This window comes from Pristiophorus japonicus, chromosome 20 (genome assembly GCF_044704955.1).
Source record: "Pristiophorus japonicus isolate sPriJap1 chromosome 20, sPriJap1.hap1, whole genome shotgun sequence".
Lineage (NCBI taxonomy): Eukaryota > Metazoa > Chordata > Chondrichthyes > Pristiophoridae > Pristiophorus > Pristiophorus japonicus.
In genome coordinates this window covers 63,315,386-63,333,980 of record NC_091996.1, presented here as the reverse complement: position 1 = coordinate 63,333,980, position 18,595 = coordinate 63,315,386, and the positions used below count along the sequence as shown (strand labels likewise).

General features: G+C 43.4%; 1 protein-coding gene across 4 annotated transcripts in view; it reads left to right on the top strand.

Moving 5' to 3' along the window:
• Positions 1-16,876, top strand: part of wdr31 (WD repeat domain 31) — a 36,267-nt gene extending 19,391 nt beyond the window's left edge. For all 4 annotated transcript variants that reach the window (XM_070862893.1, XM_070862891.1, XM_070862892.1 and 1 more), the window contains 3 exons: positions 1,023-1,164; positions 5,354-5,516; positions 7,455-16,876. In XM_070862893.1, coding sequence (XP_070718994.1) covers positions 1,023-1,164; positions 5,354-5,516; positions 7,455-7,615 — 466 coding nt within the window. In that variant the 3' untranslated portion in view covers positions 7,616-16,876. The remainder of the gene's footprint in view (positions 1-1,022; positions 1,165-5,353; positions 5,517-7,454) is intronic.
• Positions 16,877-18,595: the final 1,719 nt, after the last annotated feature.

Genomic DNA, 18,595 nt, shown 5'->3' with positions numbered 1-18,595 from the left:
GGCTGTGTGCGTTTGCGACACATTTTTGGGGTTGGCCAGTTTTAGTTCCACCCTCTTGAGCAAGGAATGGTACATGTTGCAAGGAAATACAAAAAGGTTTGCAAACATGACTCTGACGAACCTCTTTGTCTGTAATCACTCCTGCCTGTGTTGCAGTAGATGCAGGAGCTGGTTGGTTTGGCAAAAATGAGGTACTTTTATTCAGTTTTGATATTGTGGCTATTCTTTAAACTCAGTCACAGTACATAAGCAGTTTTTTTTTAAAAGAACAGCTACAGGCCAGATCTGTGTTCCAAGCTCATTTCAATATGTTGCAAGTTTTGCTAGTTACAGGTTGGGGAGAATCTTGCACAGTTTGTATATGTTTTTTTAAAATTTTACTTGTGTACCCAGGAAATTCTAGTAATGCTTTTCTGGGATATAAAAGTCTGGAATGCAGGATTGAAAATCTCAGACGACACCGGTCAGTTTGAAAGTCCTGAAAGAATAGAAAAAGTTGGCTTGAATTTCCAAGAAACAGTTTAAATTAATTAGACGCCCACTGTTGTAAGAAAAGAAACAATATTGTTTAATTTGTTTTAAAAGTATTAGCTTAGGAACTGTGATCTTTGTATTATTTTGTGAACTCCCGCTAGGTGGAAGGATGTCTACTGTAAATATATAACTATTAGTAATTTTCCTGCTCATTTTTATCAAATAAGTTTGCTTGATCTTTAAATGAGCTCTGATGTAATGCTCTATCATTTTTGAATACTGGAATGAGATCTTCTGGAGTATTAGAATAAATCCAGTAGCTAAAAGTAATTAGGAGGCAAGGTTTGCTGTTCATTTCGTGTTACCGAAGGGCATCTAAATCTCAAGGTAAGGATAGACACTCTTGACAGAATGGGGACTTGGGACTTGCCCGTGAAAGTGATCTGAGATATGAGAGCTGAAACAATCTAGAAGAACAAGGTTTAAAAAAAAATGCCAAAACTGTTAACCGATGGTTTCTTTGCTCTTGTTTTTTGTTCCGTTGACAGGATCTGGGATAGTCGTGAACTCCAGGTGACCCACACCTTCCCCATAAAGCAGTACATCCAAACACACTGTGATGCCAGTTCTGACGGACGATATTGCATCACCTGCAGCAACGGTTTTAGCGGCGAGGGATGTGAAGCCACAGTATGTAACTACCATTTTAGCCCAATTATAGGAATTCACATGGTCAGGCAGAAAGTTTATCTTAAACAAAAAAACCTGTTTGTGGTGGAGATGGCATCTCCTGAGCCGTTGACTGTGCAGCACAGATTTGGTCAGTAACTTCGACCGCGTGTGCTTTACATCGAGTTGCATCGAGTCTACAGCATAGAAACAGGCCATTCAGCCCAACCAGTCTATGCTAGCGTGTCTGTTCCTCATGAGCCTCCTCCCAGCCCTCTTCTTCTTCTTGCCAGCGTGTCTGTTCCTCATGAGCCTCCTCCCAGCCCTCTTCTTCTTCTAACCCTATCGATATATTCTTCTATTTTTTTTCTCCCTCGTACTTATCTACTTCCCGTTAAATGGATCTATGCTACTTTCCTCAACAACTCCTTGTGCTAGCGCGTTCAACATTCTTACCACTCTCTGGGTAAAGAAGCTTCTCTTGAATTCCCTATTGGATTTATCAGTGATAATCTGATAATGACATATGAGGAGAGACTGGATCAACGGGGCCTTTATATATTGGAGTTTAGAAGAATGAGAGGGGATCGCATAGAAACATACAAGATTCTGACAGGACTGGACTGGACAGGTTAGATGCGGGTAGATTGTTCCCGATGTTGGGGAAGTCCAGAACCAGGGGACACAGTCTTAGGATAATGGGTAGGCTATTTAGGACTGAGATGAGGAGAAACTTCTTCACTCAGAGAGTTGTTAGCCTGTGGAATTCCCTGCCGCAGAGAGTTGTTGATGCCAGTTCATTGGATATATTCAAGAGGAAGTTAGATGTGGCCCTTACGGCTAAAGGGATCAAGAGGTATGGAGAGAAAGCAGGAAAGGGGTACTGAGGGAATGATCAGCCATGATCTTATCGAATGGCGGTGCAGGCTCGAAGGGCCGAATGGCCTACTCCTGCACCTATTTTCTATGTTTCTACATGGCCCCTATATTGGGACTCCCCCACAAGTGGAAACATTTTCTCTGTCTACCCCATCAAACCCTTTTATTATTTTAAAGACATCTGTCACATCACCACTTGGGGGGGGGGGGGCCTTCTCTTATCTAGGGAAGTGCCCCAGCCTGCTCAGTCTTTCCTGACAGTTGTCTCCCCTCAGTTCTGGTATCATCCTTGTGAATCTTTGTTGCACCTTCCCCAGTTCCTCTGTCTTTTTGGTAATATGGAGACCAGAACTATGCGCAGTACTTCAATTGTGGTCTAACCAAGGTTCGATACAAGTTTAACATAACTTTTCTGCTTTTCTATTCTATCCCTCTAGCAATGAACCCCAGTGCTTGGTTTGCTTTTTTTTTAATGCCCATTTTAAACCTGCAGCACTCCTTTTTAGTGATTTGTGAATGTGCACCCCTAGATCCCTTTGCTCATCTATTCCATTTAGACGGGTACTTTTCAGAATGGCAGGCAGTGACTAGTGGGGTGCCGCAAGGTTCTGTGCTGGGGCCCCAGCTGTTTACATTGTACATTAATGATTTAGACAAGGGGATTAAATGCAGTATCTCCAAATTTGCGGATGACACTAAGTTGGGTGGCAGTGTGAGCTGCGAGGAGGATGCTATTAGGCTGCAGAGTGACTTGGATAGGTTAGGTGAGTGGGCAAATGCATGGCAGATGAAGTATAATGTGGATAAATGTGAGGTGGTAAAAACAGAGAGACAGACTATTATCTGAATGGTGACAGATTAAGAAAAGGGAAGGTGCAACGAGACCTGGGTGTCATGGTACATCAGTCATTGAAGGTTAGCATGCAGGTACAGCAGGCGGTTAAGAAAGCAAATGGCATGTTGGCCTTCATAGCGAGGGGATTTGAATACAGGGGCAGGGAAGTGTTGCTACAGTTGTACAGGGCCTTGGTGAGGCCACACCTGGAGTATTGTGTACAGTTTTGGTCTCCTAACTTGAGGAAGGACATTCTTGCTATTGAGGGAGTGCAGTGAAGGTTCACCAGACTGATTCCCGGGATGGCGGGACTGACCTATCAAGAAAGACTGGATCAACTGGGCTTGTATTCACTGGAGTTCAGAAGAATGAGAGGGGACCTCATAGAAACGTTTAAAATTCTGACGGGTTTAGACAGGTTAGATGCAGGAAGAATGTTCCCAATGTTGGGGAAGTCCAGAACCAGGGGTCACAGTCTGAGGATAAGGGGTAAGCCATTTAGGACCGAGATGAGGAGAAACTTCTTCACCCAGAGAGTGGTGAACCTGTGGAATTCTCTACCACAGAAAGTTGTTGAGGCCAATTCACTAAATATATTCAAAAAGAAGTTAGATGAAGTCCTTACTACTCGGGGGATCAAGGGGTATGGCGAGAAAGCAGGAAGGGGGTACTGAAGTTTCATGTTCAGCCATGAACTCATTGAATGGCGGTGCAGGCTAGAAGGGCTGAATGGTCTGCTCCTGCACCTATTTTCTATGTTTCTATGACTCTTATTATCGAAGCAGTTTGTGGCCTCTTTATTCTTCCTACCAAAATGCACCACCTCACACTTGCCTATATTGAAATTAATTTGCCAATTACATGCCCATTCTGCAAGTTTATTAATGTCTTATATTTTGTTGCATTCTTCCTTTGTGTTATCTACACCCCTCCCACCCCCAAATTTGGTGTTATTTGCAAATTTTGAAATTATACTTCTGCTTCCTGAGTCAAAATCGTTAATGTGAATTGTGAACAACAGTGGTTCCAGCACTGTTCCCTGTGGAACACCACTTTGCACCTTTTACCGGTCTGAGTAGCTACCCTTAACCCCTACACACTGTTTTCTGTTTTGTAGCCAGCTTGCTATCCATTCTGCTACCTGTCCCCTGACTCCACATGCTCTGACTGTACTCATGAGTCTACTACTCAGTACTTTATTGGAGGCCTTTTGAAAATTCAAATATATTGCATCATCTTTATTACCCTTGTCTACTCTTTCTATTACTTCTTCAAAGAATTCAATAAGGTTGGTCAAGCATGACCTCTTTTGAAATCCGTGCTGACTGCTCTTTATTATATTTTAGGTTCCTAGATGTTTTTCAGTCCTATCTTTGAGTAAAGATTCCATTATCTTTCCTACCACCGCCGTTAAGCTAACTGGTCTATAGATGCCTTTTTAAATAAAGGCATCATGTTAACTGTCCATCAGTCCTCTGCCACTATTCCCTTTTATTTATGTAATTGTGCCTCGGTTATCTCTTCGTAACTTCTTTTAATATACGCGGATGCAATCCATCTGGACCAGGGGTTTTATCCTCTCTAGGTTTGATTAGTTTATGAATTATCTCCCTCTCCCCTTTCTATCTTAAATGTCTTAATATAATTTTGATCTCTTCTTCTAATGTCATGCCCAGCTTGTTTATCTCCCTGGTAAATAGTGAGGAAAGTACCTATTTAATATCTCTACCATTTCTCTGTCATTACCCGTGAGTTTATCTTGTACATCCCTAAGTGGCCCTATCCCTGTCCTGATTTTATTGCTGTTTATGTATCTATAGAATACTTTACTATTTATTTTTATATTCCTTGAAAATTTTATTTCGTAGTTCCTCTGCTTTCCAAATTGTTTTTTGACTTATTTCCTAACCTTTACGTATTCCTTCTGTCATCGTCTCCTTTGTTATCTATTGCCTTTTTCTTTAGTTTCAATTTTACTCTTCAGTCTTTATTCATCCGTGGTTTTTCATTTTTAGCTAGTTTGTTCTTGTTTTTAAGAAGAATATATTTCTCCTGAATTCTGTTGATCATTTTAATAATTTCCCACTGCGGTTCTATCTTTTTGTCAATTTTGTTTTCTAGTTTACGTCCATACAGCTTCAGTGTTGTGAAACTTGCTTCAAACGGTCTCTTGTACCTTGGTTGTACTGTAATTCCCATTCCCTCAAAATGAGCTTTTATCCAGCCTGCAACTTTGGTCTTTGTCTTTCTGTGCCATGGAATTCATGCCCCTGATTCCCACAGTAAAACGTTCCAGGTTTCCACCGTACCAGGCTCGGGTTTCACTTGGGAAAACCTCCTTCCCACAGTGTGATCGCTGCCTACACAGACTGCACGTCCATGTAAACAGGGGAAAAGAAATATCCATAGCCGCTCTCCATGGCAACACAGACACATTCTGACTCGCATAAACTCACTTGTTTGACTCTTTTCCTTCTCTTCCCTCTCTCCATCTAGCTGTGGGACTTGAGGCAGGCAAAATGTAAGGTATGCGAGTACAAGGGACACGTACAGACTGCTGCAGCCTGCATCTTTCTCCCAAGTGGGACTTCCTCACTCCCCTTGGTCGCAACCTCTGCACATGACTGCACCGTGAAGATCTGGAATCGTGATACAGCAGGTACCATCCTTCTGCTCGATGCTACAGCTGCAGTTTTGTGAAACTAGCTTCAATCGGTCTCTGGTATCTTGGTTGTACTGCAATCTACAATCTTTCTCGGGGAAAGATTGAACAGGCTGAGGCTACTATCTGTAGAAAAGAGAAGGCTGAGGGGTGACCTGATAGAGGTCTTTAAAATTATGAAAGGGTTTGATAGGGTAGGTTTAGAGAAGATATTTCCACTTGTGGGGTAGACCAAAACTCTGTGCCATAAGTGTAATGTATTCCCAATAGAGAATTCTAACCAGACAGAGTGGTTAGAATGTGGAATTCACTACCACAAGAAGCAGTTGAGGCGAATAGCATGGTGCATTTAAGGGGAAGCTAGATAAATACATAAGGGAGATAGCAATAGAAGGTTTTGCTGATAGAATTAGGTTAAGAGGGACTAGAGGAGGCTTGTGTGGAGCATAAACCTATCCGCGTAACCTTCTGAGTGGTGGAATATGTAGGAGGTTACATCAATGAATGTCAGTGTAAACAGAGGAAGGGCATCGGCCATCAGTTTAAATAGGATGTTTCTCAACTATAGAACCCAGTGGCTGTGAATGGGCCCTGCAGCCTTTAAATGTTTCTTTCATGGTGTAAAACACGATTATTGGATAACACAAAACAAAAGGTGATGATAAGTTGATAAAAGGACTGCTCACTATCTGTCTGGAAATGCTAATGAATGCACTGTTCTTAATTAGAGAAAGTGGATATTCCCTGAAAGTGTTTCCCCAAAAGGTGTTTGCTGTGGTTTCAGTCATCGAATGGTCAGCAACTGCATGGAGAAGACTGTAAATATTCTAAATATCAATTGATATTAAAAAGGAGCTATTCATCTGGCATAAATATTTCTTGTTTAGAGTGCTCACTCCAGGCTGCTTCCTATAAACACTGATGAAAACACTCTGGGTAAGTGCGATCATCTAAATGCACTTGCCCATAGCACGCCCCTAACTTAGTTTGTGTGCTAAACATTTTAATTTTTTTTTAATTCCAATTTTTGGAACATTTATCTATTTTTGTCCATTTGCGTTTGGGACGTCCTGAGGTCGTGAAAGGTGCTATATAAATGCTAGTTATTTCTTTATCTTTCTTACTGAGCTTGGTTTGTTTCAAGAAACACTTGAAAAAACATATAATCCAGATATTGTGGAGCACACAGGACGGACCCTGCCTTACTCCCCCCTGTGTGGAGCAGCCCTGTTGACTGGCATTTTCCATTCCTGTATCTGTATCCCACGTTCCATTTTCTGTGTCTCCTCCCAGCCTGCCTCAGCCAGTGAGCATGGCTCAGCCTCTATATTTCTTTCAGCAGCTCCCCCTAGTGGCACAGGCAAGATTAATAACTGTGCGGAGAGTTGTGGAGAGCTCAAACCAGCTGAAAATAAGCTCCCTATATCTGTAACTTCCTCCAGCCCTACAAGCCTTTGAGATATCTGCACTCCTCCAATTCTGGTCTCTTGAGCATCCCCAATTTTAATCACTCCACCATTGGCGGCCGTGTTTTCAACTGCCTGGGCCCAAAGCTCTGGAATTCCCTCCCTAAACCTCTCCGCCTCTCTATCTCTCTCTCCTCCTTTAAGATGGTCCTTCAAACCTACCTCTTTGACCAAGCATTTGATCGTCAGTCCTGATAACTCCTTCTGTGGCTCAGCGTTAAAATGTTTATTGATTACACCCTTTTTAAGCACCTTGGAACATTTTGCTACGTTAAAAGCACTCTATATATAAATGCAAATTGTTGTTATTAAGACCAGGTGACTTTTCTTTAAGGTGGAGAGGGTAACCTCACTCTTTAAAAAAATTCTGTTGCGAGATACAGACCCTTTATATTGGGTATTCTGATGGGAGGAGTCAAAAGGCTGTCTCGTAGATTAACAAAACATTATTTTTCTCTTTGTCTTGTAGTCTGTGTGAGTTCCCTTTGCCTGGACGGTGCGGGGCCCCTCACATCGTTGGCCTCCGGTGATGGTGCCAGTCTGCTGTGTGGCAGCTTTAATACGGGAATTCACCACCTCCGAGTGAACCAATCAAACAGCAGTAGTCTGAGCGAGGTGGCTAGGTTCTGAGCAAGTCGGAGATGCAACGACGTAGCGGAAGAGCTGGGGACCGTTTGTGTCAGGTCCCTAGCTGAACAGAGGGTAGTAAAACACTTGACGAAGACTGCACAGCAGGACCAGACCAGACACACAAGAGTAGGATACAAATTAAGCAATCGAAGAGCGAAAGAGCCAGCAGCTCTGTTTTTCAGGCAGTTTCCTGTTATAAATCATGTCTGTGTGTGGTGTTGACCCTCAGGAATGAGAATTAGAACAGTGGTTTAGATTAATTTACTGCACTTCATTATATCAGGATTGAATTGTTCTCGATTCCCTTGATGGATAGTCCATTTAGTCATTGAATAACTGAGCCACACAGATCAGAATGGGCCCATGTTTCATCCCCAGTCTGGGGTAGGAGTAGGACTGCTGCAATTGGCCTGCAGGCCCTGGGTTAGGAATATCAGCCAGGTTCCAGCTTCTTGTTGCTGCACGGGAACCCATCCAGGGACTGCACGTTGGCACAGATAGCTGCTGATGGTCCCGAGTGGCTCGTGTGTCCACTCTTGTGCTCTGAATCTCTCGCCAGGTGTAGTTCTGCTTGTTTTGGTGATGTGAGCATGGGTGGTAGTGTAACAAGATAACCCCTGCCCGAGGCTAAGAGAGTGGGGAGGGAAGTTTGGAGACATTTCTTGCCCAGAAGGTTGTTGGGAACACGGAATGACTTGCCACAGGAAGTGGTTGAGGCAGAGACCATTGGATCTTTGAACCGATGATTTGAAACAGAAGATACGACGAGGCAATGGGGGGAAAAGAAGGACAGCAGGATGAACTTTGGGCTGCTCTAGGACTGATACAATAGGCCAAATTATTTCCTTTTAACTTTACTTCCAGAAGGTTAACATGCAGGTACAGCAAGCAATTAGGAAGGCAAATGGTATGTTAGCCTTTCTTGCAAGGGGGTTGCCGTACAAGAGTAAGGAAGTCTTGCCGCAATTACATAGGGTTTTGGTGAGAGACAACAACTGGAGTACTGTGCACAGTTTTGGTCTCCTTACTTAAGGATGAATATACTTGCCTTGGAGGGGGTGCAACAAAGGTTCACTAAATTGATTCCTGGGATGAAAGGACTGTACTATAAGGAGAGATTGAGTAGAATGAGCCTATATTCTATGGGCTTTAGAAGAATGAGAGATGATCTCATTGAATTCTTTGTATAAAATTCTTTGAGGGCTTGACAGGGTAGATGATGTGAGGCTGATTCCCCTGGCTGGAAAGTCTAGAACTAAGGGTCATAGTCTCAGGATAAGGGGTCACATATCTGGGACTGAGATGAGGAGAAATTTCTTCTCTCAGAGGACTGTGAATCTTTGGTATTCTGTGCCCCAGAGGGATGTGGATGCTCAATCGTTGAGTATATTCAAGACTGGGGTCGATAGATTTTTGGACTCTAAGAGAATCGAGGGTAGGGTGGGAAAATGGAGTTGATTTAGAAATTCAGCCATGATCTTATTGAATGGCAGAGCAGGTTCAAGGGGCTGTATGGCCTACTCCTGCTCCTATTTCATGTGTTCGAATATATTGCAAACTTCTACGATTCCATGAGGCAATGCCGTTTTGCACACTGCTGACTCAGTTACCTCTGTGACGTCATTATTGGCAAATGTAGTATGTTATGTACAGTTACATAGTGACAGAACCTACTTGATTGGAGCCTCTACTCAGTGGTGTTATGCTAAGGGAGCAATGTACTGAGAACGCTATCAGTCGGTTCTGCCAATCTGTTGTTGGGTTCCATGCAGTATTGGTGTTAATAAAACAGGGTAAATAACAGAAATAATGTCGCTGCAGAAGGGGGCGTGGTGATGATGTAACACAGCGCTGCAAATATGCAACACTTGCTGCTGACAAACCACCTCGGCCTGGTACTGTTTGGCTTGTATATAACTCCTCTACATGTGTACTGTAAACTGGGTAAGTGATGCCCACCATAGCAGGTATCTGCACCAAAAAAGCAACATTAGTGACCGAAAAATTGTTATTTATTATGTCCTTTCTGTCCTATTTGTATGGAACACATCTCCTGTGCAAGCTACATCTAGCTCCCATACAGTATGCGAATGAGCTGTCGTTACATGGTGTGTAGTATATTTGCTGGATAACTATGATACACCTGTCCTAGCAATGGATACCAAAGCAAGTTACCCTTCCTATACCCCAGGAAATTACTCGCTGGGCTCACGGTATAAATAACTTTGTTTTAATGAGCATGGAAATGAAAGGTAAAAATGCTAATCTTAATCATAGATTTAAAAAAAATATAATTTGTATAAATGTTGAAAGAATTGTTTTGGGATGTTTGAACAATATTGCACCTGGCTGCTTTAAAAAATCATATGAAGGTTTCTAATGCCTTGTGATTTCTAGTATTATAAACAGAATTTGCAATGGGGACTACGGCAAATAGAGACTATTTTTTACTGATTTGATCATGTGTTACCATGGAATACTAACTAAATTGTTCCAGTACAGCTACAACATTGGCATCTACCCTACAATGTGGAAAATTGTCCAGGTATGTCCTATCCACAGAAAGCAGAATAAATCCAGCCCAGTAATTGCCATCCCATCAGCCTACTCCCAATCATCATCAAAGTGCTGGAATGAGCTGTCAACAATGCTATCAAGCAGCACTTGCTCAACAATAGTCTGTTCCTGATGCTTAGTTTGGGTTCCACTGTGACCGCTCGGCTCCAGACCTCATCAGAACCTTGGCCCAAACATGGATACAAGAGATGAATTCCAGAGGTGAGGTGAGAGTGACTGCCCTCGACATCAAGGCAACATTTGACCGAGTGTGGCATCAAGGAGTCCTAGTAAAACTGAAGTCACTGGGAATCAGGGGGAAAACTCTCCACTGCCGAGGGTCATACCTGGCACCAAGGAAGATGGTTATGACTTTTGGAGGCCAATAAACATTGCTACAGGAGTTTCTCAGGGCAGCATCCTAGGCCTGACCATTTTCAGTTGCTTCAATGACTTTCCCGCCATCATAAGGTCAGAAGTGGGGATGGTTGCTGATGATTGCACAGTGTTCTGTTCGATTAGCAATTCCTCAGATAATAAAGCAGTCCATGCCCTCATGTAGCAGGATCTGAACAACAGCCATGTTGGGCTGCTAATTGGCCACACAAGTGCCAGGCAATGTCCATCTCCAACAAGAGAGAGTCCAACCACCTCCCCTTGATATTCAATGGGATTACCATCAACGAATCCCCCACCAGCAACCTCCTGGAGTCATCGTTGACCAGAAACTCAACTGGACCAGCCACATAAATACCGTGGCTACCAGAAAAAAATCAGAGGCTGCATATTGTTTAGCAAGTGGCTCACCTTTTGAGCAATGTTTTTCCCCCTCATTTTTCTTTTAGGTGCGCAGCTCCTTTAAAATTCAGTTTCGCGCAGTGCAAAACTTAACATTGGAAATGCCATTGGCCGAGCAGCTTAGAGGGAACGTTGCTTCTGACTCCCCAAGTCCCCTCCACCACCGACAAGGCAAAAGTCAGGAGTGTAGGGGAACACTTGCCTGGGTGGGTGCAACTGCAACAACACTCAAGAAATTCGACACCATCCGGGACAAAGCAATCTGCTTGATCTGCACCAGTGTACCGCGGCTTCTTCAAACCCGCGACCACCACCACCTACAAGTACATGGGCAGTAGGTGCATGGGAACACCATCATCTCCAAGTTCCCCTCGAAGTTGCACGCCATCCCATTATATGTTGCCATTATTATCACTAGGTTAAAATCCTGGAACTCCCCACCTAACAGTATTGTGGGAGTACCTTCCCCACACAGACTGTGGCGGTTCAAGAATAAAGCCCATCATCAGCTTCTCAAGGGCAATTTGGGATAGGCAATAAATCTCATCTTGCCAGCAACGTCCACATCCCCAACAGTAATTTAAAAAAAACAAGACCTTGGGCTTCAGTTTGAGTATTGTGCACATACTAAGGATAGAACTAACAGCCCAAAACTGTGCATCCATGAAACACAGTGGACCACCAGCATCAGCAGAATTGTATTCCACCATAATCTGTAACATCATGGTTTGATACATCCCTCACTGCTCCAACACCATCAAGCCAGAGACCAACCAAGGGGCGTGCCAGAAGCAACACCAGGCAGACCAGAGAATGCGGTGTCAATTAATGAACACTGACTACAACTCTTTTGGGGACACAGAATAAACATTAGTTCAAGTGCCCCCCGATCTGGGGACACTCCAGACACTTTTCAACTGCCCCTTTTTTTTTTGTGTTAATTTTTTGGGGGGCATTAAAATCCTAAATTTTACAAGTGCCCCCTATAAAAGGGGACTGACTACCCCTACATGACAAACAGCTAAAGGAGCATGTAGATAATCAAGCAGTCTGACAAGTCAGTAGATTAGACCAAAGCTCTGCAGCCATACCACATCCAGTTCAGAATGGTATTGAGGAATTAGACATTAACGGAAGGAAGAGGTTCCATAAACATCCGCAGTCTCAACCATGGCCGAGCCCACCACTTGAATGCAAGAGATGAGACTGTTTTCAAGTGCTAACATGGTTGCAGCGCTCATCATACCAGGAAAATCCTCCAGTGGCTGGGGTCATGCCTGATGCAAAGGATGATGGTTGTGATTGGCTTCCAACAATCATCACAGTCACAGGATATCACTGCAGGAGTTCCTCAGGGAAGCATCCTTGGCCCCAACCATCTTCAGCTGCTTCCATCAATGACCTTCCCTCCATCATAGGGTCAGGATTGGGTCTGTTTGCTGATGATTCCACAGCATTCAGTTCCATTCACAACTCCAATAATGAAACAGCCTGTGTCATCCTTCAACAGGAGCTGGGCAACATCCAGGCTTGGGCTGATAAGTGGCGGGTAACATTTGTGCTACATAAGTGCCAGGCAAGAGAGAAGACCATCCATCTCCCCCTGGCCTTCAAAAGCACAACCATTACCAAGTTCCCCACCATCAAAAACTTGATCACCAGAAGCTGAACTGGACCAATGATATCAACCCCACGGCTAGAAGAGTAGGACAGAGATTAGGTACTCTGCGATAAGTGATTCGAATCCTGACCTTTCAAAGTCTTTCCAGCATCTACAAGGCTCAAGTGAGGAGTGTGATAGAGCGCTCACCATTCACCGGGACAGGTGCCACTGCAACACTCCAGAAACTTAACATCATCATCACAGTAATTAGCTTGATTGGCACTGCTTCCTCTGGACTCCATATCTGCTTCATTCAAAACCAGCATACTGTGGCTGCAACATTTAAAGAAATAACTTGCATTTATATAGTGCCGTTCTTGGCTTCAAGACATCCCAAAGCGCTTTTGAAATGTAGTCACTGTTGTGATGTAGGAAATGTGGCAGTCAATTTGCACATAGCAAGCTTCCCACAAACAGCAATGTGATAATGAAAAGATATAATCTGTTTTAGTGAGTGAGGGATAAATACTGGCCAGGTCTGGGAGCACTCCCCTGAATTCTCCTATCTACAGGATGCACTGCAGCAACTCCCCAAGCCTCTATCAACTAGCTCCCAGCCCCATACCCTCTCGCTTAGAAGGACAAAAGAAGCAACGGGAACAGCATCACTTCGCATTTCCCGTTCAAGTACTGCACCATCCTGACTTGAACATAAGTCACTGTTCCTTCACTATCACTGCTTCAAAATCCTGGCATTCTTTACTTGACCATATTGTAAGGGCACCTTCACCGCAAGAACTGGAGTGGTTCAAGATACAGGCGCAGCACCACCATCATCACCTTTGGGTAACTAGGGGTGAAAAATAAATATGGCCTTGCTAGCATCACCCACATTCTGAGAACAAATGCAATGTTTTCTGCACCAGAGTGTCGGAAGCACTGGAAAAGGTACAGCACAGGCTCACTAGGATATTATCAAGGATTAGGGGTTACAGTTATGAAAAGAGACTTAAGAAGTTGGGGCTTTTTCCACTAGAGCTAAGGAATGACCTGATGGAGATGGTCATGATTATGAAGGGTTGATAGTAATGGATTGTTTCCGGACGTCAGTAAAATGGCAACAAGAGCTACACAAATTTGGAAAAAAAATTAGACAGTTGGCCTGAAAAAGAGGAACATTAAAGGGTAATGGGGAGTGAGATTTGATTTACTGGTGGGGACCAACACCAGCAGACATGATGGGCCTGTTTGATGGAACATACTATGATTCTATGTAGTCCACACCACAGTTCCCTAATAGAGGACTTGAATTTGGTTGATCAGGTGAAAAGGTTGTCCGCATTGTCCCCTCCTATTCTGTGGATTTAATGTGTCCGGTAATCCAACAGAGAGCGCTGTGTGCAAAGAATTGATCACAACTCGTGTTCCCTAAACTAAGTAAGCTCTTGAAATGTTTATTTTCTACAGATTGTGAATTTATTTTAATCAAGTTTTTCAACAAAGTCAATGTAACAAATGTTTACTTCCACAATGATCACCCAAGCCTTCTTTCCTGCCCACTCCCCAGGCAATGGTTAAGTGAAAACATTCAGCTTGTATAGAAACCAATCTTTTTCAGTCTTCTGTGGCAAGAGAAACAGTTAATGGGCCATAATTTGCGGCCCGATGGGTAAGTACAGGGTGCGTACGCATCCCTAAGGGCTACACTAGTTCCGGGTTTTTGCACACAAAGCGCATGCCCGAAAACCAGGAACTTGCGATCTGTCAAGAATTTTCTTGACCGATCGAAAGCATTTACTGGAAAAGGACATCCGCGGGCGCAGAGTTGGGCTATGTGCCCAACCTCCGCCCACTGAAGGCCCGTGTAATTCTTATGCCTGGTAAGGCCTGCTGTTACCAGCATAAGCGTTTGATAATTTATTTTTGTTTTTTTTAATCATTTATACATTAAAAAAACCTGTGTAATAAGGTAAGTTTATCTTTAGCCCCTTTAAAACATTTAAATTTATTTTTCTAAAAATTAAATTTTTGTTTTAAATATTTAATTAAATGGCATTTTAAATATGTAATGGTTCTTTTTATATTTATTTGATGTGTAGATGTGTTTTTGGGGGTATCCCCATTCATGCTTATGGGGTTTCCGTACATACAGAACCCCCATAAGCATGAATTGGGATTCCCTTTTATTGGTTGGGCCGGCCCACATGATCTCAGGGGCGCTTGCAATCCGCGGCCACCCGCAGAGGCCCAGGACCGCGAATCTCCGGACCACCAGGTACATGGGCATTTTATTTGCCGATCGGAGGCATTTCCCCACGGGAAGCCTCCGACCGCAAATTCTGAGCCAATGTTTCTGCTCGATGACCTTCTGGTTCTGTCTCCCTAGATGCTGCCTGGCCTGCTGAGTATTTCCAGCATTTTCTATTTTTATTTCAGATTTCCAGCAGCCGCAGCATTTTGCTTTTGTTATTGTCTCTCATGGTGCTGACTCACACTGAGTCACCAAGTGTCCTCCCATAACTCCTCCAAGAGTCCGTTCTACACATCGGGTTTGACAGTGAGCACTAGATTGATCCTATCCTTACTTGATATTCACACACAATCATGGAATGGTACAGCACAAAAGGAGGCCATTCGGCCCTTCGTGCATGTGCCAGCTCTTTGGCAGAGCTATCCAATTAATTCCATTCCCCTGCTCGTTCCTCCTAGCCCTGTAAATGTTTTTCCCTTCAAGTATTTATCCAGTTTGCTTTTGAAAGTTACAGTTGAATCTTCTTCCACCACCCTTTCAGGCAGTGCATTGCAGATTACAACAACTCGCTGCATTAAAAAAATGTTTCCTCAAGTCGCCTTTTGTTCTTTTGCGAATTGCCATAAATCCGTGACCTCTGGTTACTGACTCTTCTGCCACTGGAAACAGTTCTCTATTTACGCTATCAAAACCATTCATGATTTTGAACACGCATGCACTTTCCAGTACAAGTTACTGGATAGCAAACAAAACTTTCATTTTCTTTCTTCCCTTCCTTGCGCTTGAGCAACTGTAACACCTTTAGCTGAGAGCGAACTAAGCACAGACCGGAGATTGAACCTAGGATTGTCGGGTCTGCATGATTTAATGCTGCAGCACAGAGCGCTTTAACCCATTAAGCCTTTAGGGGAGCTGGAAATTGATCTTTGATAATCCAGCATGAACTGATTGGGCCGAATGGGCTGTTTCTGTGTCGTAATTACATGTAGCTAGCGTTGAGCCACTTATATATACATTACCAGGGCTATGGAGAAAGAGCAGGGGAGGTGAGTGTAATTGGATAGCTCTTTCAAAGAGATGGCACAGGCACGATGGGCTGAATGGCCTCCTTCTGTGCTGAATGATTCTACAATCCCTCTGCTTCTTTGGGAAGTGCCCTCATCCCCAGTTCCTTCATTTAAGACTCGGCCACCATTGGGAACTTGCCTTGCAGCAAGTTGTGTGCACAGCTTATTGAGCACCACTTTCTGCGGCTTGTATCTCCTATGTCACGCAAGCGTTCGGGCCATTTCCAAAGATTGACAGACTGTATGCCAAATAATTCCCTTCAACTGCATATGTGTGTGTGTGGCCCTCTGGAAAGGCCAGGATCAGGCTTGGCTCTGGTGGTGCACAGTCAGCCAGCACACACTGTCCCATCCTTCACATAAAACAGCCACTTAGATTAGGTATTAGAGGGTTGGGCGTCTGGATAATTTAGAATCATAGTCAGCTGGACATGACTATTGCCCTCCCCACTTTCCTGAAGGCAAAATAATTCATGTGGAGCATCAATAATAGCCACTTCCAGTTGACTATATTGGTAAGTAAATGAAGATGGACAATAGAACAGGACACTGTGAGTAGCACTGCCTATAGTTGCTGCCACTAGAGCAGAATATCATGATGTTGCATCAAAGGAAATTTTAAAATAAATGATACTTGAACAGTAAGGCCTGGTGTTGCAGATTGGAGCATGACCTCTGGGCAGCATCTCCCTGGGAAGGGAAGGGAAATTGGAAATTCACCATCAGACCACGGTTGTGTAGCTCGTGCTTGAAGGAGAGCATCGGTGGAGCAGGTGGGGCCAGCTTAATATTCTCTCAATGTGTATGACCCATGGAGGCATGTACAGAGTAAATTCCTCAAGAAGAAACGAGATGGGATGCAACTGGAGCCTCAGTTATTGTTCTGTGTGGGAGCTTTTGTTTGTTTAACTTTTACACTGATGCTTTCTTAAATGTTTAGTTTCTATTTTATTATTACATGTGTCACTCATTCTGAATGTGTTTATGTACTGGAATATAAAATCTCCCATTTATAAATTGGTATTTGGGAGTCAGCTTTGCTTCAGTCGTAATCCTCTGCAGTGCATTGTGGATCATGCACCCCAAGCACTGGCACCAAAATCCATGTTGGCATCAATAACATTTTCATTTGCAAATACCTGAACAAAATAGCTAGCATTGACACTTGTGCACGCATACAGTTCTGGGCACCCCACCACAGAGGGATATCTGGCCTTGGCCGGGGGACAATGAAGGGCATCTAAGTTGCTAAATGGGATTGGGCAACTGTGCTATGAGGAAAGAAGAAAGCTTACATTGGAAAAAGGTGGCTTAGAGGTGAGCTTACTGAGGTATTTAAGATATTCAGGAGACCAGTCAAACTGGAACCTGGAGTGATGTTGAATATTAACAAAGGAATGGGAGAGGCTTGCATTATTAATCCAGAGAACATGAGTACAAATCCCAACAGGGCAGTTTGATAAATTGAATTCAGTTTTAAAATCTGGAAATAGAAAGCTGGTATCTGTGAAGCTGTTGGAAACCCAGTGAGTTCACTAATGCCCTTCAGGAAAGAAACCTGCTATCCTTGTACATGACGCCAACGTGGTTGACTCTTTAAGTGGCCTAGCAAGCTGCTCAGTTGTATCAAGCCACCTTGAAGAGGGCCCACCACCACCTTCTCGGGGCAACTAGGGATGCCAGCGATGCCCACATTCTGAGAATGAATTTTTAAAAACGAGCTCTAGAGCAAAGGGACATGGATTCAAACTTAGATGAGAAAAGGCAAACGCTCAGTTAAGGTATAACTTCTTCACAAAGAGGGTGGTGGTAAACAGAATTCCTACCCAGAGAGGCAGCGAAATGGAAGATATAAATTTTAAAAAGATGATGGGCTATTCGAGGTTATGTCTAGTGGAGCGTAACGGGTAACCAGTGTCCTGGACAATGCCTGATTGCAGAGTCGGGAAATTTCCGAGAGTCCTTCCTGAAATTGGCCATGGGGCTTTTCCTTTCTTCTTTTGCTTCTCTAGGAGTTACCATTGCTAAAATCTGGGAATGCTGATGCACGAGGTTCCACCATGAACATAGATGAGCTTGATTGTCTTTTTCATTTGTATCAATTCTGATAACCAATGTCTCCAATGACATCTTCCATTTATGTAGAGCCTTTAATATAACGAAAATGTACTCTTCACAAACGCTGGCATTGACCCAGAAATTGAGCCCATAATCTTGAAGAGATGGGTCTTCAGATGGTTTTTAAAGAAGAGGTGGAGAGAATTGCGTATGGAGTTCCAGAGAGTGGAATGATGATGTGAATGGAGAGGGTGGAGGAGGGGGTGGACAAAAGGTGTTGGAGTCAGAGAAAGAATGTCTGGAGGTGACATAAACTGGAGGAGTTTGCAGAGACAGGACAGGGAAAGGCCATGGAGAGATTTAAAGACAAAAAATATACCACATTCTTTCCTTAACTCTCATGATTGTACTCAACTAATATGAAGTTTGATTCTTAAGTTGAAAACAGATAAATATCAGCGTTATATTTTTTCTGAAAGTGACACAACAGGCCTGAGCACTAACTCTGTATAGACAGTTTGAGTGCTCATGTGCATGTTGACCTATCTCTTGATAACAGAGTTGGGACAGCATCCCTGTGTTTTTAAATAATATTTCCATTGAGAAATCGATGCTGAAGCAGTAATGCCTCGACAAACTGCTCAGTG